Here is a 25,610-nt window from a genome sequence, read left to right as displayed (position 1 = left end):
AAACCTGGGATATTTTCTTGGGAGTGTCGGAAGCTCAGAGATCTGACAGCATTAATAAGATTATGAAAGGCAGAGAAAGAGTAGACAGAGTCTTTTTCCCAGGGTAGAAATGTCAAATACAAGGAGGCACTACTTTAAGGAGAGATGGGGAAATTTCAGAGGAGATGTGGAGAAAGGGATTTTACACAGAGAATGGTGGGTGCCTGGAATGTGCGGCCAGGGGTGCTGGTGGAGACAGATGTGGCAGAGGTTGTGACGGGGCTCTTAGATATGGACATGAATGTGACATAGAACAGTACAGTACGACGACAGGCCCTTTGGCCCACAAGGTTGTGCTGAAACAAATGTGCAGAGAATGGAAGCAGCTGGACATCACAGGCAGATGGGATGTTACATTGACACCAGGGTTAGCATGGACTCAATGGGCAGAAGGGCCTGTTCCTGTGCTGTACTCTGCTGTGTTCTGCATCATTCTAGGCTACGAGACATCAGTTTAACAATAGCTGGATAATCCAGTCCAGTACTGGGCGTTTCACTTGAGGAAACATGCAGAGACTTTGGAGAGTATGTAAAAATATTTCATGTTTCCCTCACTCGCTATGCTCTTTAATACCCACTACCCCCTTCCCATGCCCTTTGGTATTCTCTCTCTCTACATTATTCAATACCCACTCTCTGTCTCTCTGGTACTGTACCAGTCAATTCCCACTCTCCCCTCAGTAACTGCCACCTTAAATTCCCACTCTCCCCTCAGTTACTACACCCTTAAATTCCCATTCTCCCCTCAGTAACTGCACCCTTTAATTCCCACTCTCCCCTCATAACTGCACCATTTAATACCCATCCTTGCCTCAGTAACTGCACCCTTTAATACCCACTTTCTCCTCAGTAACTGCACCGTTTAATATCCACTTTCTCCTCAGTAACTACACCTTTTAATCCCCATTCTCCCCTCAGTAACTACAGCCTTTAATTCCCACTCTCCCCTCAGTAAACTGCACCCTTTAATCCCACCTCTCTCCTCAGTAACTACACCACTTGATACCCACTCCCCCCTCAGTAACTGCACTATTTAATACTCACTCTCCCCTCAGTAACTGCACCCTTTAATCCCACCTCTCTCCTCAGTAACTACACCATTTGATACTCACTCTCCCCTCAGTAACTGCACCCTTTAATACTCACTCTCCCCTCAGTAACTGCACGCTTTAATACCCACTCCCCCCTCAGTAACTGCACCCTTTAACTTCCACTCTCCCTTCAATAAAAGCATCCTTTAATTCCCACTCTCCCCTCAGGTAACTGCAACTTTTATTTTCCACTGTCCTCTCACTCCCTTTGACCCATAATACCCCCCTCACATTATTCCCAGCCTCTTTAATCCCCACTCTCCCTTCACTTTCTCTGTACCCTTTAATGCTACTCCCAGTCTTCTCCCCTTCCCCAGCTCTGCCTCTCCATATTTAAAACTTTTGGCTTCTTCAGCACACTCCAGTTCCACCTTGGATGTACCTACCCTGGGGGATGCTGAGGAGCAGCAGTAGGATGGTTTTCATCATCATTCTGAAGCGTCTGTAATTAAACACAAGACAGGAATTATTGGCAAAGGGTGTCTGATTCACCTCAGAATCCACTCCTGAAGCCCCACCTCTCCAGCCCAATGCCTTGTGATCACTCAGTGTCAGGACGGAGGGAACTAGGATTTGAAATCTTTACTCCGAGATTTGGAAATCCTCAGAATTCCCTGTTGCAGAGAGCGGGGAATCTCAGTGGCTGGCAGTGTGGGACTGACAGCTTGTTGGGGATGAAGTTATCGGGAATGTGGTGTGGAGCTGGTGGGAGATGGAGTTTCCAGGAACTGAATCATTCTGACTTTTCTGTGTGTATAACTTTTCTCTCTGGGCAATGTTAGGGTGGTGAGGTGGGGGGATGTGAAAGATCCCACGAGCATGATCAGGGGGTGGGGATGAGCTGGTGAGGAGGGTGTTTTCACACTGCTGTCCTCAGGCTCAGATTCACCACTCACTGACCAATCGCATGAATTGCGGCTGGTATCAGGTCCCTGTCTGTAGAGATGCAGGGCACGCTGGACACTATATGGGCTCATTATGTCATCCAGCACAACTCCAGAGGAGAGGGAGAAAGGGAGGAGGGACAGGAAGAGAGTGGGGTGAAAAGGGGGAGAGATGGAGAGGGAGAAAATGAGAGAAAATGAGAGAGAACAGGAAGAGAGAAAGAATGGGGAAGAGAGTGACTGAGAGAGGAAGAGAAATGGGGAAAGAGAGCAAGTAAGATAGAGAGAAAGTGTAAGTGTAACTGGTGGGAGTGAGAAGGTGGGGAGAGAGCCAGAGTGGGTAGAGTAGAAAAGAGTTGGGAGAGAGAGGGAGAGCTAACTGTGGAGGTCGTGAGGATGTGAGGGGAGAAGGGAGAGGAAGGGGGAGGGAGAGGTGGGGAGAGAATGAAACTGGGAAGAAGGGGTAAGAGTGGAGAGAGGGAAAGATGGAGAGTGGGGCAAGAGAGCGGGGAGAGGGAAGGGAGGAAGGAATGAGGTAGCTGAGGGAGAGGAGAGGAGGGGACAGAGAGAGAAGCAGGAACAGAGAGGAAAGGGTGGAATTTATTATCAAAGTTTATATTTTATATACAACCTTGAGGTTTGTCTCTTACAGGCAGCCACTAAACAAAGAAACTCAATAGAACCCATTTAAAATAAGATCACCACCAAACACCCAATGTTTTTCAAGTGGAGTAAATTGTGCAAACAATAAAAAGTCAGGAAATAACATTCAGAAATAAAGTTGACGAAAGTGAGTTCAGAGTGACAAGCCAGTCATCACTGCAGCTGGTTCAGGAACCCGTTAACTGCAGACCGCAGCCCTACTTCAGCACAGAGAGGAGAAAGGCTTGTTGAATTGCAAGCTGAAGTCACTGGATATATTTAAAGCTGAGATTGACAGATTCTTGATTCGCCAGGGTTTGAAGGAATATAGAGAGAAGGCAGAGAGGGAAATGGATCAGCCATGATGAAATGACAGAGCAGACTTCAGGAATTCTGTAGATGCTGGAAATTCAAGCAACACACGTCAAAGTTGCTGGTGAACGCAGCAGGCCAAGCAGCATCTGTAGGAAGAGGTGCAGTCGACGTTTCAGGCCGAGACCCTTCGTCAGGACTAACTGAAGGAAGAGTGAGTAAGGGATTTGAAAGTTAGAGGGGGAGGGGGAGATCCAAAATGATAGGAGAAGACAGGAGGGGGAGGGATAGAGCCAAGAGCTGGACAGGTGATAGGCAAAAGGGGATAGGAGAGGATCATGGGACAGGAGGTCCGGGAAGAAAGACAAGGCGGGGGGTACCCAGAGGATGGGCAAGAGGTATATTCAGAGGGACAGAGGGAGAAAAAGGAGAGTGAGAGAAAGAATGTGTGCATAAAAAGATGGGGTACGAGGGGGAGGTGGGGCTTTAGCGGAAGTTAGAGAAGTCGATGTTCATGCCGTCTGGTTGGAGGCTACCCAGACGGAATATAAGGTGTTGTTCCTCCAACCTGAGTGTGGCTTCATCTTTACAGTAGAGGAGGCCATGGATAGACATGTCAGAATGGGAATGGGATGTGGAATTAAAATGTGTGGCCACTGGGAGATCCTGCTTTCTCTGGCAGACAGAGCGTAGATGTTCAGCAAAGCGGTCTCCCAGTCTGCGTCGGGTCTCGCCAATATATAAAAGGCCACATCGGGAGCACCGGACGCAGTATATCACCCCAGCCGACTCACAGGTGAAGTTTTGCCTCACCTGGCAGGACTGTTTGAGGCCCTGAATGGTGGTAAGGGAGGAAGTGTAAGGGCATGTGTAGCACTTGTTCCGCTTACATGGATAAGTGCCAGGAGGGAGATCAGTGGGGAGGGATGAGGGGGACGAATAGACAAGGGAGTCGCGTAGGGAGTGATCCCTGCGGAATGCAGAGGGGGGGGGAGGGAAAGATGTGCTTAGTGGTGGGATCCCGTTGGAGGTGGTGGAAGTTACGGAGAATAATATGTTGGACCCGGAGGCTGGTGGGGTGGTAGGTGAGGACCAGGGGAACCCTATTCCTAGTGGGGTGGCGGGAGGATGGAGTGAGAGCAGATGTACGTGAAATGGGGGAGATGCGTTTAAGAGCAGAGTTGATAGTGGAGGAAGGGAAGCCCCTTTCTTTAAAAAAGGAAGACATCTCCCTCGTCCTAGAATGAAAAGCCTCATCCTGAGAGCAGATGCGGCGGAGACGGAGGAATTGCGAGAAGGGGATGGCGTTTTTGCAAGAGACAGGGTGAGAAGAGGAATAGTCCAGATAGCTGTGAGAGTCAGTAGGCTTATAGTAGACATCAGTGGATAAGCTGTCTCCAGAGACAGAGACAGAAAGATCTAGAAAGGGGAGGGAGGTGTCAGAAATGGACCAGGTAAACTTGAGGGCAGGGTGAAAGTTGGAGGCAAAGTTAATAAAGTCAACGAGTTCTGCATGCGTGCAGGAAGCAGCACCAATGCAGTTGTCGATGTAGCAAAGGAAAAGTGGGGGACAGATACCAGAATAGGCACGGAACATAGATTGTTCCACAAACCCAACAAAAAGGCAGGCAGAGCAGACTTGATGGGCCAAATGGCCCACTTCTGTGCCTACAGCTGATGGCCCACTTTCACATTAAACCTATACCTCTAGGTTTAGACTCCCCTACCCTGGGGAAAATACTGTGACCATCCACCTTATCAATACCCCTCATGGTTTTATAAACCTCTGTAAGGTCACCCCTCTGTCTCCTTCACTTCAGGGAAAACAGTCTCAGCCTGTCCAGCCTTGTCTTATAAATCAATCCCTCCAGTCCCGGTAACATCCTGGTGAATCTTTCCTGCACCCTCTTCAGTTTAATGACACCCTTACTGTAGCTGGTCGACTGGAACTGCACACAGTACTCCAAGTGTGGTCTCACCATTGTCTTGTACAGCTGTAAGCTGACGTCCCAACCCCTGTACTCAGTGTCCTATATGATGTAGGCCAGCATGCCAGACACCTTCATCACAGCCCTAACTATCTGTGTCCACTTTCAGGGGATCATGTAGCTGTACCCCAAGGTCCCTCTGTTCTACAATGCTCCACAGGGTCCTGTTGTTCACTATGCCCTGGTTTAACTTCCTAGTAACATCCTCATAAACTTTTCTTGCCCCCTCTGACCTTAAAGACAGGGTGGCATTTCTGGAAGCCCCCAGATCAGAGGGCTTTAACACATAAAACCCTTGCACCTGTGTACTTCAGGAAGATGGATTGACGGGGATACATAAATCAGGAGGCATTTACCCCTTTGAGCCCCCTACCCCATTCAACCTCAGCACCACTCCATCGCCCGCTCCCCACTGAAGTTAACTTCTGAAAATGTCTGTATGGAACAGATGACACTTTGTTTCAAGGCGGCCCCACCCTGAAGAAACACCCTGCCCATTTGTGAAGAATGGCACGTTTCAACGAGGTCTCCACTCATTTCAGAACTCAAGGTTCGGAATAGTATGACTCTTTGACATGGGCAGGGGCCATTCTGCCTGCAAGAAGGTTCCCATTCCACAGAGCCTTACTATCCCTAATCTGTATGTTTTTGGAATGTGGGAGGAAATGGAACACCTGAGAAAACTTACAAGGTCACGGGGAGCGTGTACAAACTCCTTACAGACAGCAGTGAGAATTGAATCCCCATTGCTGGTGCTGTGAAGTGTCACACTAACCACTACACTACCGTGCTCGCCTTGTTTGCATGAAGGTTTTTGCTTTAATCGCCCTATAAACTCTTTCAGATGGAACTTTTGGAAAAGGCAGTTTGCAGGGTGTGTAGTGTCCACAATGAATTTTCCTGCCTCCTTCTTTGTCCTGGATACATACAAGTGCCACAGTGATGGTCGGTAGCAGCTAATGACACTTTCTGCTCAGCAGGCAGCCAAAACCCCTGCACCAACACTATGCACATGTTTGCAGAACTAGTGTCTCCTGTACCTCCTTCACCATCTTAGTTCTGTTGTGTTGGCGTGTGGCCAAGTGGTTAAGGCATCAGTCTAGTGATCTGAAGGTCGCTAGTTCGATCCTTGGCTGAGGCAGCGTGTGTGTCCTTGAGCAAGGCACTTAACCACACATTGTTCTGCGACGACACTGGTGCCAAGCTGTATGGGTCCTAATACCCTTCCCTTGGACAACATCAGTGGCGTGGAGAGGGGAGACTGTAATGTATTGTGTGAGTATTCGTACCATCAGAGTGCATATGACGTCAGGACATGGAAAAAGGGTTTATAAAATGGAAGTCTGGTGAATAAATGTGGTTGTTCAATCTACATGGGTGTCCGAGTCACATCAATATTACATGGTGTCAGAAGAAAACGTGAAAAATAAAAAGGAAGAGAAGACACGTAAAAGATGTTGCAGTTACAGCCACCGTCAAGTTTAAGCCTACAAGGTAATCTTGCTGAAAACTAGAAAATATGGATCCAGAAGTTTGAGCTGTTTTGCACCAGTAGCGGCCTAGCTGAAAAGACCGAGAAAGTACAATGTGCTACGTTTCTGCATGTGGCGGGAGAAGAGACAATAAAGGTTTGCAACACATTTGTCTTCCAAGATGATGAGCAAGAAAAAATTGAAGTGTTGAAAAAAAGTTTCAAGATTACTGCGAACCAAGAAAAAACTTACTGTTCATCCAAAACCGGTTTTTCACGAGGACTCAAGGACCAACGGAGACCATAGACACCTACGTAACAGAGTTGAAGAGCAAGGTGAAAGACTGTGAGTTCGGACAACTGCATGATTCTTTAATACGTGACAGGATTGTATGCGGCATACGAGATGATCAAGTGAGAGGCAGGCTATTGAGAGAGGCGGATCTTACATTAGATAAGGGGATTGATGTTTGCCATGCCAGTGAGATCACGTTAAGACAGGTTAAAGTGCTCAATGAAGAGATTGAAGTGCACAAAATAAAAACTGTGAAAACTGACAAGAATAGGACAAAGCCAGCTCCACAGGATGATCAAAAGGAAGTTAATTGCAACAGGTGTGGTTATAAACGTGGATACAGAAAATGTCCAGCCTTTGGTCAGACATGCAAGTTATGCCAGAAAAGAAATCACTTTGCAAAGATGTGCAAATCGAAGGAGCACGCAAGGAAAATGCATGCTGTGGAACAGAGTGAGGGCAACAGTGACACGTTCATTGGCACAGTTGAAGAGGAACAGGAGGTATGCATCAAGAATATTGACAATGCTTGACACTGGAGCAAAGTGCAATGTAATGTCGGCAGAAACATTCAACTCACTGGACGTCAGAGGAAGACTGGAAAAATCCACCTGCAAGCTTGTTGCATATTTCGGCCACAAGACAGCGCCACTGGGCAAAAAAAGCACTCACCTGTGTATACAAAGGTCAAAAATACAAGATCGAGTTTGAAATAGTACAGCAACATGTTTCAGCAATACTGGGCAAAGCATCATGCACAAAGCTAGGCCTGGTGAAGCGAATCTATGGCGTTGAAAAAGAAAATGACATTCTCAAAGACTTTGATGACTTGTTTTCTGGATTAGGATTTTTATCAGGGAAACACCATATCAAGATTGATCCAACTATTGCACCAGTCATGCATGCCCTGAGAAAGATTCCAGTAGCTCTCAGGGATCGAGTAGTGGAGGAGCTACACAGAATGGAACAGATGGGAGTCATAACAAGACAAATAGAACTGACCGACTGGGTGAATAGTATGGTGACAGTGGTCACAGAAAAAAGAACGAGGATCTGCATGGATCCATAAGATCTCAGCCAAGCCATCAAAAGAGAACACTATCTGCTGCTCACGGTTGAAGGGGTTGTCTCCTGCATGCCTGATGCAAAATACTTTTCAGTATTAGACGCAAATCAAGGCTTCTGGCAGATCAAGCTGGATGAAGAAGGTTCCAAGTTATGCACTTTCAACACGCCCATAGGGAGATATCATTTCCTGTGTCTACCCTTTGGGATTTCTTCTGCATCAGAGGTATTCCAGAGATCTGTGGCACAAATGATTGAAGACCTGGATGGGGTGGTCAACATCATTGATGATTTGCTGATATGAGGTGACACAATTGAGGAACACGATCAGAGATCGAGGAAGCTCCTGGAGAGAGCGCATGAGTACAACCCAAAACTGAACAAAAGTAAATGTAAGATCAGAACTACAGAGATCAAGTACATAGGTCATGTGCTCAGTGCTGATGGGCTAAAACCAGATGATGAAAAGGTCAGAGCTGTGGTACAGCTACCACCACCCAAAGACAAGCAAGAACTATTGAGGTTCATGGGCATGATACAGTATCTTGCCAAATTCATTCCCAACTTATCAGAGGTCAGCGCTTCACTCGGAAAGCTACTAGAGAGCAACACTGAATGGCATTGGGAAGACAAACAAAAGAAACGTTTTGACACATTGAAGCAGTTGGTTACCAATGCACCAGTACTCAAGTTCTATGATGTCAATAAACCAGTGACGATGTCTGTAGATGCCAGTTCGGAGGGAATAGGAGTTGTTATACTGCAGGATGGGAGGCCTGTGGCATATGGATCATGAGCACTTATGGACTGTCAATGCCGATATGCTCAAATTGAGAAGGAATTACTCACCATAGTTTATGTGTGTGAGAAGTTCCACCAATATGTATATGGCAAAGAAATCCAGGTTGAGAGTGATCACAAACCACTTGAGAGCATCTTCAAAAAGCCACTCCACCAAGCTCCTATGAGGCTGCAAAGGATGCCTCTCAGGCTGCAGAGGTACACTCTCACAGTCACCTATAAGCCAGGAAAAGAACTGCATGTTGCTGATGCTTTGAGCTGTGCTTAACTCAAAGAGCAAAAGGAAGAGTTGCTAGGAAGAGAGCTGGAGGTCAACTGGGTTACACCTTAGCTACCCATCTCTGAGGAGAAGTTGAACATGTTCAGGAAAGCAACTGTGGATGATCCTGAAATGCAAATGCTAAGAGACATTACAATGAATGGATGGCCAGCAGAAAGAAAAGATGTTCCAGAGGAAATGCAGAAATACTGGACATTTAAAGAGGAAATCAGCTATGCATCAGGACTAATGCTTAAAACGTCAAAACTCATCGTACCAAACCAAATGAGACAGGAAATGCTCAGCAGAATTCATGAGTCACACCTGGGAATAGTGAAATGTAAAGAAAGAGCAAGGGACATTCTCTATTGGCCAGGCATGTCAACTCAGATAGAAGACATTCTGTCTCAGTGTGCTGGCTGTAATGAAAACAAAAACAGCAATCCAAGAGAGCCTCTGCTTCCCCACCCACTACCAGGAAGACCATGGGAGAAGATTGGCACAGATCTCTTTCACTACAATGGAACAGAATATCTGCTTTGTGTGGACTACTATTCAAAATATCCAGAGATCACTAAGTTAAGTGACACGTCCAGTCGCGGTGTCATTACGCAATGAAGTCAACATTCACAAGACATGGGATTCCAGATATTGTCGTTAGTGACAATGGTCCACAATATGCCAGTGGTGAGTTCAGAGAGTTCTCAGAAAGCTGGGAATTTCAACATGTTACTTCCAGTCCAGGGCACGCTCAGTCTAATGGACAAGCAGAGAGAACTGTACAAACTGTCAAGAACATGCTCAAGAAGGCACAAAGCAGCAACGGTGACCCTTACATTGCTCTGCTTGAATATCGCAACACACGGATTGAGGGTGTGGGGTTCTCTCCTGCGCAGCTGTTGATGGGACGTCATCTGAAGTCCAAACTGCCAGCATCCACAACTCTACTGACCCCTGAAGGTAATGCTCAAGTACATGACAAGCAAAAGTACAAGCAAATAAAGCAAAAGAGCTACTGTGACAGACATACATGACAGTTGCCAGATCTGCATACAGGTGAAAATGTCAGAATACAGAGAGGACACACTTGGCAACCAGCTGTACTTGTGAACAGACATCAGCAACCAAGATCCTTCATAGTTCGCACGCCGGATGGAAGAGTCTACAGGAGGAACAGGAAGCATCTGCTGAAGACAGGCGAGAGTGAGTTACCACGTACAGATGCACAGGACATTTCCACAGATACAGACATGGAAACAAATGACACCAAGTGTGATGCAGACCCCAAAGACACAGCGGTCACTCGAGAGACTGACACGGATGAAAGTCAAGCACAGCCACAGTTGTATCACACACGGTCTGGGAGGCAAGTCAAACTTCCAGCTAGATACAGAGACTAATGAAAGGTTTGTTAGTCTATGATAATAAAAGAAAATACACTGCTGTTAGTATTGTAAGATACAATGCAGAATACAGTACAAGAAGGTAAGATTTTTTTAGTTTATGTCATAGTTGTTACACTGTAAGAACTAGAGGCATTGTTTTGGTAATTCACAGGGTTGTAAAAAAAAATCTTGAGAAGGGGGATGTAATGTATTGTGTGAGTATTCGTAGCATCAGAGTACGTATGACGTCAGGACGTGGAAAAAGGGTTTAAAAAATGGAAGTCTGGTGAATAAACGGGGTTGTTCAATCTACACCGGTGTCCGAGTCACATCAATATTACAGAGACTTGCAGCATGGGCAACTGTCAGTCTTCCATACAACCTTGCCTGGGCCTGCGCCCTGGAAACCTTCCAAGGCACAAATCCATGGTCTCATGAGATTAATGGATGCCTATATATTAGTTCTGTAATCTATTTATAAAACCAGCATCTTGTCAGCTTCTTAACCACTTTCTCTGCCGCTTTCAGCAAACCTAACATATTGAACCTCCCCTCATCGCTCTCCCAAACCTCTCAGTTTCAGTTACATATGTTTTCCTTTCAACTGTGCCTTTCAATGGGAAGAGAATAGGGGAGGCAGAGACTACGGGCGTATAGAGAGAGACGAAGGAAGGAATGGAATGAGATAGAGGCAGAGAGAGACGAGTGAGAATGAGGGAGGGAGGGAGAAAGAGGGAGGGAGACAAAGAGATGTGGAGAGGGTGGGAGGATACAGAGTGGAGATGGTGGGAGGAGAGAGAGAGGAGAGGGTGAGAGGAAAGAGGGGAGAGGTGTAGGAGGAGAGAAGTGAGAAGGTGGGAGGAGAGGGAGAGGGATGAGAGAATGTGGGGAGAGGGAGAGGAGCTGGGCTGGAAGGGGAATGTGAGGCTGGGGAGTGTGGTGGTAGAGGATAGGGGGAATGTGTGAAATGTGTTCGGAGAGGGAAAGTGGGGGACATAGGGTGGGAGAGTACATGGGGGGAGGGACAGCACGGGGGTACAGATGGAGGAGAGAGTGTGGGGGAGCCACTGCACAGAAAAGATCAGGTTGGTGGGATGGGGGTGGAAGAGAGAACAGGGCTACAGAGGAAGGGGAGAGAGTTGGAGAGCCATTGCATAGAGGAGGTTTGGTTGGTGAGGGGGGAGGTAGATTTATCTGTTTCCCCCACCCTCTCCGGCAGCGTCTCACACCAGAGTTGGCTGTGGACATCCCTTCCTCTCCTTTACTCTCCCCTCTCCCCTCTCGAGGGTGCTAAAAGATGAGGAACTGAAACTGACAGCAGGTCATTCGGCCCTCCTCACTGTTCCTCCCTGCAGCGAGATCCCAGCTGATCAGCCCCCAGGCCCCCTGTACTAAACCTCTCCTTCATCTCCTAATTCTCTCAGTCTTGCATTTCCCCTCTGACCAAGCTCTGGGGGTTGGGGGGAGGAGAAATGTCCAAGGTTCCCCACTACTGGGGTGAAGAAATCCCTTCCCATCCCATGCCTCTCTTATCCCTGGGGTAAACATCCTGTATTTTTCCCTGTTAGAACAATGAGACACCCTCCACCCCATTCTCCTTCTGTATTCTAGGGGGCCACATGTCCCAATCTGCTTGATCTCTCCAAACAACATCCCCCCACCCACCCAACACCACCGTCCCAACAATTAGTCTGACAAATGTTCACCAGTTCCCCACCAGAAGGGAGTCTGACCTTCCTCAGTGATTGAGACCATAACAGTACATGGTGTTCCAGGGGCCATTCCCCTCTGTGGGAATAGGGGTGAGGCACTCCTCTCTACCTCCAAGTGTCGACAAACACCCCCATGCCCTTTCCTCTCCTGACTGCTCTCTGTACCTGCACAAGGGTAGTCTGCACCCATAGATCCCTGAAAGCTGCAGGAAGGTGAGACGGTTATTAAGAGACCAGTCAGGGGATTGAGTTCAAGAGCTGCAAGATAATGTCACAGCTCTATAAAACCCTGGTTGGACCACACGAGGAGTATTGTATTCAGTTCTAGTTGGAGTATTGTGTTCGGCTCTGGATGGAGTATTGTGTTTCCTTCTGGTCATCTCATTACTCATAGAGTCATAGAGAAGTACAGCACAGAAACAGACCATTTGGCCCATCTAGTCAGTGTCGAAACAATTTAAACTGCCTACTCCCATTGACCTGCGCTAGGATCATAGCCCTCCATACCCCTACTAACCATGTACTTCTCAAAACTTCTCTTAAACGTTGAAATAGAGTTCACTACTTGTGCTGGCAGCCCATTCCACATTCTCATGACCCTCTGAGTGAAGAAGTTTCCCCTCATGTTCCCCTTAAACTTCTCACCTTTCACCCTGAATCCACGACCTCTGGTTGTAGTCCCATCCAACCTCAGTGGAAAAAGCTGCTTGCATTTACCCAATCTATACCCCTCATAATTTTGTTCACCTCTATCAAATCTTCACTGTTCTAAAGAATACAGTCCTACTTATTCAATCTTTCCTTATAACGCAGGCTCTCCAGACTTGTCAATATCCTTATAAATTTTCTCTGTACTCTTACAAACTTTTTTACATCTTTCCCGTCGGTAGGTCACCAAAACTGCACACAATACACCAAATTAGGTCTCACTAATGTCTCATATGAATTCAACATAACATCCCATCTCCTCTACTCAATACATCGATTTCAGAAGTACAATGGGCCAAAAGCTTTCTTTACGACCCTGTCTACCTGTGACGCCATGTTCAACAAATTATGGACCTGTATTCCCAGAACCCTTTTGTTTTACCACACTCCTCTGTGCTCTACTGTTCACTGTGTAAGACCTACCATGATGGGTCCTGCTGAAATGCAACACCTCACACATGTCTGCATTAAATTCCATCTCCCATTTTTCAGCCCATTTTCCCAAATGATGCAGATCACTCTAAAAGCCACAACAATCTTCCTCACTGTCCATTACACCCCAATCCTGGTGTCATCTGCAAATTTTCTGATCCAGTTAACTACATTGTCATCCAGATCATTGATATAGATGACAAACAACAAAGGACCCAGCACCAATCCCAGTGGCATAACACTGGTCACGGGCCTCCAGTCAGAGAGACAACCTTCTACTACCACTCTCTGACTTCTCCCACAAAATCAATTTCTCATCCAGTTTACTACCTCATCCTGAATTCTGAGCGACTAAACATTCTTGACCAACTCCCATGTGGGGCTTTGTCAAGTGCCTTATGAAAGTCCATGTAGATAACATCCAGTGCTTTCTCTTCATCCACTTTCCTGGTAACTTTCACAAAATCTCTATAAGATTAGTTAGACATGACCTACCACACACAAAAACATGCTGACTATCTCTAATCAGTCCACGTTTTCCAATATACTTATATATCCTGTCTGTTAGAATAACGTTCCCACTGCTGATGTCAGACTCATCAGTCTATCATTTCCTGGTTTATGTTTAGAGCCTTTTTCAAACAGCCGAACAATATTAGCTATCATCCAGTCCTCTGGGTCCTCCCCTGTCCATTATAGAAAGAATGTGGAAGCTTTATAGAGGGTGCAGAGAAGATTTACCAGGATGCTGCCTGGATTAGAGAGCATGTCTTATGAGGAAAGGTTGAGTGAGCGAGGGCTTTCTCTTGGAGTAATGGAGGATGAGAGGCGATTTGAGAGAGCTGTATAAAATGATGAGATGCATAGCTTTAAGGTGATCGGAGGATGCAAGAAATAAGATTTTTTTTCATGGAGTGTTATGAGTGCATGGTACACACCATCAGAGTGGTGGTAGAGATAGATACATTAGCATCATTTCAGAGAGTCTTAGACAGTTCATAGTCATAGTCATACTTCATTGATCCCGGGGGAAATTGGTTTTGCTTAAATGCACAAAAGTGAAATGGTGGTTATTTATGTTGGACGGAAGGGTTACAATAATAATGGAGTAAGTTAAAATAATGGCACAATATCATGGGACGAAGGGCTGTAGTGTGTTGTCATGTTCTGTATTCTATGTTCTGTGTTGGCTGTCACGGGCAAACCTCAGGACTCTGGTGACTCACAGACCCTCACCATTAAATGCCAGTGTTACTTTTTGTTTTTTTCTCTCTCTCTGGGGATGACCTCGCTACCTCCCACCGGATTTTCCGTCTCCCGCCTTTCTTGATCCCTACAAATCGTTCTCATCACCCTCCCAGCATCACATCAGCTGCAAGCTTGGGGATATGACAGATGAACCTCCCCAAGTCTAACTCGTGAAGTGGCTCTGCGTGATCCCGCATCTAATACAAGCACAACAATGTTCTCTGTCCATTAATCCCCACACGTACACCTCCCACATGTTCTAATTCTGCTTAACAATCGTTCTGTTTTAAACCTTGTACACTTCAACCATTACTGTTTGCCCTTGCACAACTCTGTCTGTGACAACGCCAAACAGAATACTCCAAAAAACTTTGCCAAACTTGGCTTCCCTTTCCTAAATCTGTGTTGATGATGAGGTAACTTTGCAAGGACCAACAGAAGCCAGAGTTAAGTTAGTAACAGAGTCTCCCCACCTCTCTCCCCACCCCACACCCAATCGTGCTTCCCCTCAACCCCAACTGTCACGTCTCTCACCTGCAGCCTTAGATCAGATTCACCTCTTCCTGATCTGATTCCGGCAAACGGAGACGAGAAATGTTGGCTTTGATCCTGCTGTGGGATCCGGAGGGGTTACATGGATTGGGGGTCGGGTGGGGAGTACTTCCTCTGTGTGGGAGAACTCACGGAAATCCCCCTCCTGGTGGTTAGAGTCGCAGAGGCGTGTGGCTGGGTTGGAAGGCAGTGTGGAAGTGAGATGACAGAAGGGCTGTTCCTGTTACACTCTCAACTTGACAGATACAGATGAACATGCGTAGTTTGATCATTGGTGGGGATACTCTCTGCTCTGCTGACTCTGCTTCATATTTTCCATCTCCTGTGGTAGTAAACAAGTCTACATACACTTTTAGTACCTTAAATCACTCCCCTACTCAACAATATTCCCCCCCTCCCCACCATCACAATTCCAAGGAACCACCCTCTTTCCGCATTCCCCCTTCCAGCAGGTCTGGAATTTGCAATGATGATCCACAAACAAGGAAGGGGGAAGGTGGGGAGGAAGGTGGATCTGAAAGTTCAAAGTAAAGTTTATTTTCAGAGTACATACATTTCACCACCTACAACTCTGAGATTCTTTTTCTGCAGGCATACTTAGAAAATCTATAGAACAGTAACTGTAATCAGCGAATCCTTTGCTTGCATCATCAGAAACAGCTTTATTTCTATCTTTGATATCTCCTTTTTTCCCTTTCAGGTTCTTTTGAAGACCCTGACCTGGAGTTACACTCTGACTTCGGTTCTTTGCTGGAGCATGACCTGTTCACAGGGCCTCATGGCCGGCCACTTTTTGATATGCCAAGGACGCAGCCTAGAAGACAGGTGCACCTTCAGGGTGCTGGATTTTCGTGGCTCTGGAGGTGGGCTGCCGCTGACTGATGTGCTGTGAGCAAACAAGAGGTATAGATCTTGGAAAAAGTGATGCAACAGACTTTTAACACCATAAATCAGTGAGTTATTTTGTTATGTCTCCCCTCTCGCTGTTAAATGGGGACATCTCTTTTTCCCTTTTTAGGGAGAGAGAGATCGTGTGGTATGTCGAATACTGGGTGAACAAATAGTCTTTGGGGTACTGCAAGTCTGTGTCTTTCTTGATGCATTGTTGCATGCTTGAGTGCTCGTTGGGTGGTGCCAATGAATTTTTGCTTGTGGGTGAGCGAGGGGTGGACATTGCCTTGCTGCTGATTGTGGGGGGGGGGAGAGGGGAGTCTGGGGGCCTTTTCGTTTCTAACATTCTACTGTCATTCATTCATTGGGGCACTCCTCTGTTTCTGTGGATGTTTGTGAAGAAAAAGAATTTCAGGATGCATATCGTATACATTTCTCTGACATTAAATGTACCTATTCAAACCTATCAAAACAGGATCTGTAAATTTTTAACATCAGGATCTGTAAACTGTTAACAAACTCTGCAAATGCAGATGTAAATAAATTGCAATAAATTATGAGCATAAAATAAGCAGATAATCGTGTCCTTAAATGAGTGCAGTTTTCCCCTTTTGTTCAAAAGCCTGATGGTTGAGGGGAGTAACTGTTCTTGAATCTAGTGGTGTGAGCCCTGAGGCTCTTGTACATTCTACCTGTTGGCAGCAGCGAGAAAAGAACATGGCCTGGGTGGTGAGGATCTTTGATGATGGAGACTGCTTTTCTACGGCAACATTTCACGTAGATGTGCTCGGTGGTTGGGAGGGTTTTACCAGTGATGTACCGGACTGGACCCACATGATCCATCGGCTTTTCCACTCAAAGGCATTGGTGTTCCAAGGGCATCTGAGTGCTTACCGAGTGGGCTGCTGTGTTCTATTTGGTGTTATGAAGTTTCAAAGTACATTTATTATCAAAGAATGTATAAATTATACAACCTTGAGATTTGTTAGAGTTGCACTCAACCAGGGACGTGGAGAGTGTCCCTTCACCCTCCTGACTTGTCGAAGGTTGGGGATGGGGCAGGGTATGTGGTTAATTGAGTAACTCCATCCAGTGAGGTGGGGAGAGTCCCCTTACATTCCTGACCCCTGTCGATGTCACTCTCCATGGGACCTCCAGTCTCTGACTTGCCCTGACCGCCACGGTGTTTCTACGGTTTGTCCAGTTGTGTTCCTGGTCAGTGGTGATAGCACAACCCCCAGGATGAGGAGGGTGGGAGGATCTGAGTGAAGAGAACACCACTGAGTGACAGGAGATGGTGTCGGAGACAGTCACAGGAGATGTGTGGGGTGCTGTCCACTGATCAGATATTGTCTGGACACTACATACAGGGATAGGAAGGGTTGTCCAAATTATTTTATCACAAACACCGGCCAGCACAGGGACAGCACTGATCCCCATGGGCTCTCCATGCTTCTCAGCTAAGGGTAGGCAGTGGCTAGAAGGTGATGTTTGGATCAGGGAAGAAGAAAGTGTCTCTCTCAGAAAAGGAGGACGTGGATGATGAAACTAAGCCACACTTTCCACGCGCCATCATGATGTTGGGTCAAGAGGGAGAGAAGGTGGTACAGGCATCATGAGTTCAGACCAGACTGACCTCCAGTTATACAGGAGGCAGCAGAGATCCCTTCCCTCCTGTAATGCTGGACATCTGAGAGCAGACACCTTCAGGCTCTGGGTGGGGATGGAGAGCGGCCCACCATCACTCCACCCACAGTATCCGTCTAATACACAAGCAGAATAAGCGGGACCAATCAGTGTCCTGTCCCAGGTGACACTCCCAGCTCTGAGCCCCAAGTAACCAGGTGGGTCATGTCATTCCAGAGTAAATGGGGAAAGTATATGGGAAGGAAGGAGTCACAGAGACAGAGAAGGGTGCAGGGCCTGGAGGGGTCTCAGAGACGGGGAGAGTGGAGGTGTATAGGGGCTGGAGGGGGTCACAGGGGAAGGGAGGGGTGCAGGGGCCGGAACAGGTCACAGATGATAAGGTGTCTAAGAATGGGGGGGGGGGGTTGCGAGTCACAGAGATGGAGGGGTGAAGGTGCCAGTGGAGTTCACAGAGAAAGAGAGTGTGTGAGGTTTGAGATTTGGGTTCTGCCCTCTTCCACATTGACCATCTGCTCCTGAGGGAAGTGAAATTGTGTTCACATGAGTCTTGCTGGCTTTGTTAATTTCCTTCTTTACATAAAGTTAAAAATATACTTATAACGGTGTCAGCAAGCTGTGACTTCTGTACAAGGTTTTCTGCTGACTCTTGTCACATTGGTTCATTCAAGCCTGCACCCTTTCCAGACTAATTTAATCTGCAGTGAACAAGTGCTTTCCTTAAACTCTGGGAAATACACACATCAGACCTCACTGAGGGTGGAAGTGGTAAATGGCCTCTGGTTCTTTTGTGTCAACATCTCAGACGATCTATTCTGGGTCCAGGACCATGATTAATCAAAATTCAAAGTTCAGAGTATATGTATTATCGAAGTGTGTATACAGTATACAACCTTGAGATTTGTCTACTTGCAGGCAACCACGAAACAAAGAGACTGACTTGGCCTCCCTAGCCAATCTGTTCCAATGATTAACAAACCTCTGACTAAAGAAATCAAACAAATGTCTGTTCTACAGGGACACCCTCATGTTCTGAGGCTATGCCCTCTGGTCCTGGACTCTCCTAGTATTGGAAACATCCTCTTCACATCTCCTCTACCTCGGGCCACTCTAGGTCTTTCAGGAGGTTTTAAAGAGATCCCACGCAACCCCTATCCAGCACCATTCTCTTAAACTCTAGCAGTACAGGGCTAAAAACATCAAATCCCTCTCATACATTAACCCTTCCCTGCCCAGGATCATTCTTGTATCACTCCTCCAGATCCTCTCAAATACCAGCATATCGTTTCTTATATACAGGCCAGAACTGCTCACAATGTTCCAAATGCAGTCTGACCGATGTCTTATAAAGCCTCAACATTACATCTATGCTTGTATATTCTGGTCCCCTAGAAATGAATGCTAACATTGCACTTGCCTTCCTTGCAACCAACTCAACCTGCAAATTAACCCACAGGGAAACCTGCACGAGGACTCCCAAGTCCCTTTGCAACTCTCATTTCAGAATTCTGCAAATGACTGTACTGTTGAAGACCAACAGAGTCTTACAATCCTTACAGTCTTACTATAAATGTCTCTGATATTCACAGCATTCTGTAGCATTTTCCAATGTTCGAGGTATCCTGTCTGTGCTGTTACAGGATTTGTGGTACTTGGAGCTTTGTATATAGAGAGAGTCAGTGAATTGTTCAATGGTGGGAAGCAGAGTGATGGTGGATGGTTGTGTATCAGACTAGAGAATTGTGACTAATGGTTCTCCCCAGAGCTCAGTGCTGGCACACTTGTTATTTGTCATCTACAGTACTGTGCAAAAGTCTTAGACACTGAGACTTTCTGTATAGTTTCAGATGCTTTGGTCTACACAAAACCCTGATCTCAACATCATCAAGGATGTGCAGGATTTTCTGCACACAGAAGGAAGTGAGACAGCCAAAGTCTGCAGAAGAACTGTGGCAAGTTCTCCATGATACTAAGATCAGCCAGACAGCCGATGTTCTGATAAAACTGCATGACATTGTACCGAAGAGTATTGGGGCAGTTTCAAAAGCAAACTGTGGTCACGCTAAATACTGATTGGTTTACTTCTCTTTATAGCAATTTTTGCAATTTAGAAACATTTCATTTTACTGTTTTTGAAAGCAACTTTGTTTTACTTTTTTTAACATGTGCCTAAGAGGAAGTCCTGGAGGGGTTGTCTATGGAGTCTCTGTGGGTAGAAGTTAGGAATAGGAAGGGGTCAATAACTCAATTGGGTGTTTTTTATAGACCACCCAACAGTAACAGGGACATTGAGGAGCAGACAGGGAGACAGATTCTGGAAAGGAGTAATAATTACAGGGTTGTTGTGGTGGGAGATTTTAATTTCCCAAATATTGATTGGCATTTCCCTAGAGTGAGAGGTTTAGAAGGGGTGGAGTTTGTTATGTCTGTTCAGGAAGGTTTCTTGACACAATATGTAGATAAGCCTACAAGAGGAGAGGCTGTGCTTGATCTGGTATTGGGAAATGAACCTGGTCAGGTGTCAGGTCTCTCAGTGGGAGAGCATTTTGGAGATAGTGATCACAATTCTATCTCCTTTAACATAGCATTGGAGAGGGATAGGAACAGATAAGTTAGGGAAATGTTTAAATGGAGTAAGGGGAAATATGAGGCTAGAAGGCAAGAAATTGGAAGCATAAATTGGAAACAGATGTTCTCAGAGAAACATATGGAAGAAATGTGGCAAATGTTCAGGGGATATTTGCGAGGGATTCTGCGTCTTTACGTTCCAAGGATACAGGGAAAGGATGTTGGGGTACAGGAACCATGGTGTACACAGGCTGTTGTAAATTTAGTCAATAAGAAAAGAAGAGCTTTCAAAAGGTTCAAAAAACCAGGTGATGATCGAGATCTAGAAGGTTATAAGTCTAGCAGGAAGGAGTTTAAGATTGAAATTAGGAGAACCAGAAGGGGCCATGAGAAGGCCTTGGTGGACAGGATTAAGGAAAACCTCAAGGCAATCTACAAGTATGTGAAGAGCAAGAGGATAAGATGTGAGAGAATAGGATCAATCAAGTGTGACAGTGGAAAAGTGTGTATGGAACTGGTGGAGATGGTAGAGGTACTTAATGAATACTTGCTTCAGTATTCACTACAGGAAGGGATCTTGGCGATTGTAGGGATGGCTTGCAGTGCACTGAAAAGCTTGAGCATGTAGATATTAAGGAAGAGGATGTGCTGGAGTTTTGGAAAGCATTAAGTTGGATAAGTCACCGGGACCGGAGGGGATGTACCTTGGGCTACTGTGGGAAGTGAGGTAGGAGATTGCTGAGCCTCTGGTGATGATCTTTGCATCATCAATGAGGAAAGGAGTGTTGCAATGGGTGACAGGGAAGTGGAGCCAAGAACAGGACACACGCATGGAGACTTGACATGGAGACGGACTTGGACTTGGACTCAGAACTTGACTGGACCAGAACCCAGAGCCTGGACTCGGGACTTTACTGGACCGGAACATAGAGCTTGACTTAGACTCGGGAGTTCACTGGACCGGAACACAGAGCCTGGACGCGGGCCTTCGCTGGACTGGAACACAGAGCCTGGAGTCGGGACTTCCCTGGACCGGAACACAGAGCCGGGACTTGGACACGGGACTTGACTGGACCGTAACACAGAACCAGCAGCGAGTAGATGCAAGCCATAAGACCATAAGACCATAAGACAAAGGAGCAGAAGTCGGCCATTCGGCCCATCGAGTCTGCTCCGCCATTTTATCATGAGCTGATCCATTCTCACATTTAGTCCCCCTCCCCCTCCTTCTCACCATAACCTTTCATGCCCTGGCTACTCAGATACCTATCAATCTCTGCCTTAAATACATAGTCATAGTCATAGTCATGGTCATAGTCATACTTTATTGATCCCGGGGGAAATTGGTTTTTGTTACAGTTGCCCATAAGTAATAAATAGTAATAGAACCATAAATAGTTAAATAGTAATATGTAAATTATGCCAGTAAATTATGAAATAAATCCAGGACCAGCCTATTGGCTCAGGGTGTCTGACCCTCCAAGGGAGGAGTTGTAAAATTTGATGGCCACAGGCAGGAATGACTCCCTATGACACTCTGTGCTGCATCTTGGTGGAATGAGTCTCTGGCTGAATGTACTCCTGTGCCCACCCAGTACATTATGTAGTGGATGGGAGACATTGACCAAGATGGCATGCAACTTGGACAGCATTCTCTTTTCAGACACCACCGTGAGAGAGTCCAGTTCCATCCCCACAACATCACTGGCCTTACAAATGAGTTTGTTGATTCTGTTGGTGTCTGCTGCCCTTAGCCTGCTGCCCCAGCACACAACAGCAAACATGATAGCACTGGCCACCACAGACTCGTAGAACATCCTCAGCATCATCCGGCAGATGTTAAAGGACCTCAGTCTCCTCAGGAAATAGAGACGGCTCTGACCCTTCTTGTAGACAGCCTCAGTGTTCTTTGACCAGTCCAGTTTATTGTTGATTCGTAACCCCAGGTATTTGTAATCTTCCACCATGTCCACACTGATCCCCTGGCTGGAAACAGGGGTCACCAGTAGCTTAGCTCTCCTCAGGTCTACCACCAGCTCCTTAGTCTGTTTCACATTAAGCTGCAGATAATTTTGCTCACACCATGTGACAAAGTTTCCTACCGTAGCACCGTACTCAGCCTCATCTCCCTTGTTGATTGCATCCAACTATGGCAGTCATCTGAAAACTTCTGAAGATGACAAGACTCTGTGCAGTAGTTGAAGTCTGAGGTGTAAATGGTGAAGAGAAAGGGAGACAAGACAGTCCCCTGTGGAGCCCCAGTGCTGCTGATCACTCTGTCGGACACACAGTGTTGCAAGCACAGGTACTGTGGTCTGCCAGTCAGGTAATCAAGAATCCATAACACCAGGAAAGCATCCACCTGCATCGCTGTCAGTTTCTCCCCCAGCAGAGCAGGGTGGATGGTGTTGAATGCACTGGAGAAGTCAAAAAACATGACCCTCATAGTGCTCGCTGGCTTGTCCAGGTGGGCGTAGACATGGTTCAGCAGGTAGACAATGGCATCCTCAACTCCTAGTTGGGGCTGGTAGGCGAACTGGAGGGGATCTAAGTGTGGTCTGACCATAGGCCAGAGCAGCTCCAGAACAAGTCTCTCCAGGGTCTTCATGATGTGGGAGGTTGATGCCACCAGTCTGTAGTCATTGAGGCCGCTGGGGCGCGGCGTCTTCGGCACAGGGACAAGGCAGGACATCTTCCACAGTACGGGAACCCTCTGGAGCCTCAGGCTCAGGTTGAATACATGGCGAAGTACTCCACATAGCTGAGGGGCAGAGGCCTTGAGCACCCTGGTACTGACACCATCTGGTCCTGCAGTCTTGCTTGGGTTGAGACATTTCAGCTGTCTTCTCACCTGTTCAGCTGTGAAGCCCACCGTGGTGGTTTCGTGTGGGGAAGGGGTATAGTCATGAGAGCAGGGTGGGAGACTGTGAGGAGGGGTAGGAGGGGAGAATGGAATATGTGTTGGTTGGGGGGCCGACAACAGATGGCTCATGTGGGGGATGGGCAGGGCCACAATGTCAAATCTGCTAAAGAACAGGTTAATTTCATTGGCCCTGTCCACACTGCCTTCCGCTTCTCTGTTGCTAGTTTGCCGGAACCCAGTGATGGTCCTCATCCCCGTCCAGACCTCTCTCATGTTGTTCTGCTGGAGTTTCCACTCAAGCTTCCTCCTGTACCTGTCTTTGGCCTCCCTGATCCTGGCTTTCAGGTCCCTCTGTATTGCCCTCAGCTCCTCCTTATTTCCATCTCTAAATGCCCTCTTTTTAGCGTTCAGGATGTCCTTAATGTCCTTTGTCACCCATGGCTTTATATTTGAATTACAAAGGACAGTTCTTGTTGGAACATTGCAGTCCACACAGAAGTTGATGTAATCAGTGATGCACTCTGTGAGCCCATCAATATCCTCTCCATGTGGCTCACAGAGTGCCTGCCAGTCTGTCACATCAAAACAACCCTGGAGCACCTCATAAGCCTCCTCCGACCATTTTCTCACTGTCTTTGAGGTTGCAGGTTTACTCTTCACCAGAGGCACATAGCAGGGTTTTATATGCACCAGGTTGTGATCTGACCTTCCAGTGGGGGGAGGGGAGAGGAGCTGTATGCATCCTTAACGTTAGCGTACATCAAATCCAGAGTCCTCTCCCCTCTGGTTGTACTGCTCACATACTGCGTGAAGTTGGGCAGTATTCTAGCCATGGTAACCTGGTTGAAGTCACCCGAGATGGTAATGAGGGCACTCGGGTGCTGGGTTTGTAATCTGGCTATGACGGTGTAAACGATGTTACATGCCGACGTCGGGTTGGCAGAGGGAGGGATGTACACAACAACCACAATTGCATGCGAGATTTCTCTTGGCAAATAATATGGCCGGAGTCCAACAGCAAAAAGTTCAATATCCAGGCTACAGACACGTTCCTTGATTGTAATATGCCCAGGATTGCACCATCTGTTATTTACCAGAACCGCCAGCCGCCCTCCTTTACGCTTACTGCTCTCAGTGCAATTCCGGTCAGCTCAAACGGTCTGGAAGCCCTCTATGGAAACACTTTGATCGGATATGTCCTCGTGCAGCCACGTCTCAGTAAAGCACATGACACTGCTCTCCCGAAATGTTCTCTGACTCCTGACAAGCGCAGTCAGTTCGTCCATTTTATTCCCCAGGGATCTCACATTTCCCAAATACACCCAATGACTTGGCCTCCACTGCTACCTGTGGCAACAAATTCCATAGAATCACTACCCTTTGGCTAAAAAAAGATTCTTTGCTTCTCTGTTCTGAATGGGCGCCCTTCAATCCTTCAGTCATGCCCTCCTGTACTAGACTCCCCCATCATGGGAAACAACTTTGCCATATCCACTCTGTCCGTGCCTTTCAACATTCGGAATGTTTCTATGAAGTCCCCCCTCATTCTTCTAAGCTCCAAGGAATACAGTTCAAGAGTGGACAAACGTTCCTCATATGTTAACCCTCTCATTCCCGGAATCATTCTAGTGAATCTTCTCTGTATCCTTTCCAACGTCAGCACATCCTTTCTTAAATAAGGAGCCCAAAACTGCCCACAGTACTCCAAGTGAAGTCTCACCAGTGCCTTATAGAGCCTCAACATCACATCCCTGCTCTTATTCTCTACTCCTCTAGAAATAAATGCCAACATTGCATTTGCCTTCTTCACCACCGACTCAACCTGGAGGTTAACCTTAAGGGTATCCTGCACGGGGTCTCCCAGTCCCGTTGCAGTTCAGAACTTTGAATTCTCTCCCCATTATATAATAGTCTGCCCGTTTATTTCTTCTGCCAAAGTGCATAACCATACACTTTCCAACATGGTATTTCATTTGCCCATTCTTCCAATGTATCCAAGTCTCTCTACAGGCTCTGTCTCCTCAGCACTTCCGGCCCCTCCACCTATCTTTGTATCATCAGCAAACTTAGCCAAAAAGCCATCTATTCCATAATCCAAATCGTTGATGTACAACATAAAAAAAAGCAGCCCCAACACGGACCCCTGTGGAAAACCACTGGTAACCGGCAGTCAACCAGAATAGGATCCCTTTATTCCCACTCTGTTTCCTGTCAGCCAACACCCTATCCAAGTATATAACTTTCCCGTAATTCCATAGGCTTTTATTTTGTTAAGCAGCCTCATGTGTGGTACCTTGTCAAAGGTCTTCTGAAAATCCAAATATACAACATCCACTGTATCTCCCTTGTCTAGCCTACTTGTAATTTCCTCAAAAAAATTGTAATAGGTTTGTCAGGCAGGATTTTCCTTTAAGGAAACCATGCTGAGTTCTGCCTATCTTGTCAGATCCCTCCAGGTACTCCGTAACCTCATCCTTGACAATCGACTCCAACAACATCCCAACCACCGATGTCAAGCTAACAGGTCTATAATTTCCTTTTTGCTTCCTTGCCCCTTTCTTAAATAGCGGAGTGACATTTGCAATCTTCCAGTCCTCCGGAACCATGCCAGAATCTATCGAGTTTTGAAAGATCATTGCTAATGCCTCCGCAATGTCCACAGTACTTCCTTCAGAACACGAGGGTGCATTCCATATGGTCCGGGAGGTTTACCTACCCATAGCCTATTCAGCTTCCTGAGTACTTTCTCTGTCATAATTG

At 46.6% G+C, this 25,610-nt stretch overlaps 1 protein-coding gene across 5 annotated transcripts in view; it reads right to left on the bottom strand.

The window, feature by feature from the left end:
* LOC134350887 (B-cell receptor CD22-like) overlaps positions 1–15,050 on the bottom strand; it is a 73,793-nt gene extending 58,743 nt beyond the window's left edge. For 3 of the 5 annotated variants that reach the window (XM_063056682.1, XM_063056685.1, XM_063056686.1), the window contains exons 1-2: positions 14,867–15,050; positions 1,517–1,572 (exon numbers count right to left, since the gene is read on the bottom strand). In XM_063056682.1, the coding sequence (XP_062912752.1) occupies positions 1,517–1,562 (46 nt within the window). In that variant the 5' untranslated portion in view covers positions 1,563–1,572; positions 14,867–15,050. Of the gene's footprint in view, positions 1–1,516; positions 1,573–6,680; positions 6,739–7,302; positions 7,309–14,866 lie in introns of those variants that run through there. The other 2 variants (XM_063056684.1, XM_063056683.1) reach the window with 2 other exon arrangements.
* Between the last annotated feature and the right edge of the window lie 10,560 nt (positions 15,051–25,610).

The sequence above is a fragment of the Mobula hypostoma genome, chromosome 8 (assembly GCF_963921235.1).
Source record: "Mobula hypostoma chromosome 8, sMobHyp1.1, whole genome shotgun sequence".
Classification (NCBI taxonomy): domain Eukaryota; kingdom Metazoa; phylum Chordata; class Chondrichthyes; order Myliobatiformes; family Myliobatidae; genus Mobula; species Mobula hypostoma.
The sequence above is the reverse complement of the archived record's forward strand: the minus strand, read 5'-3'. Positions and strand labels throughout refer to the sequence as shown.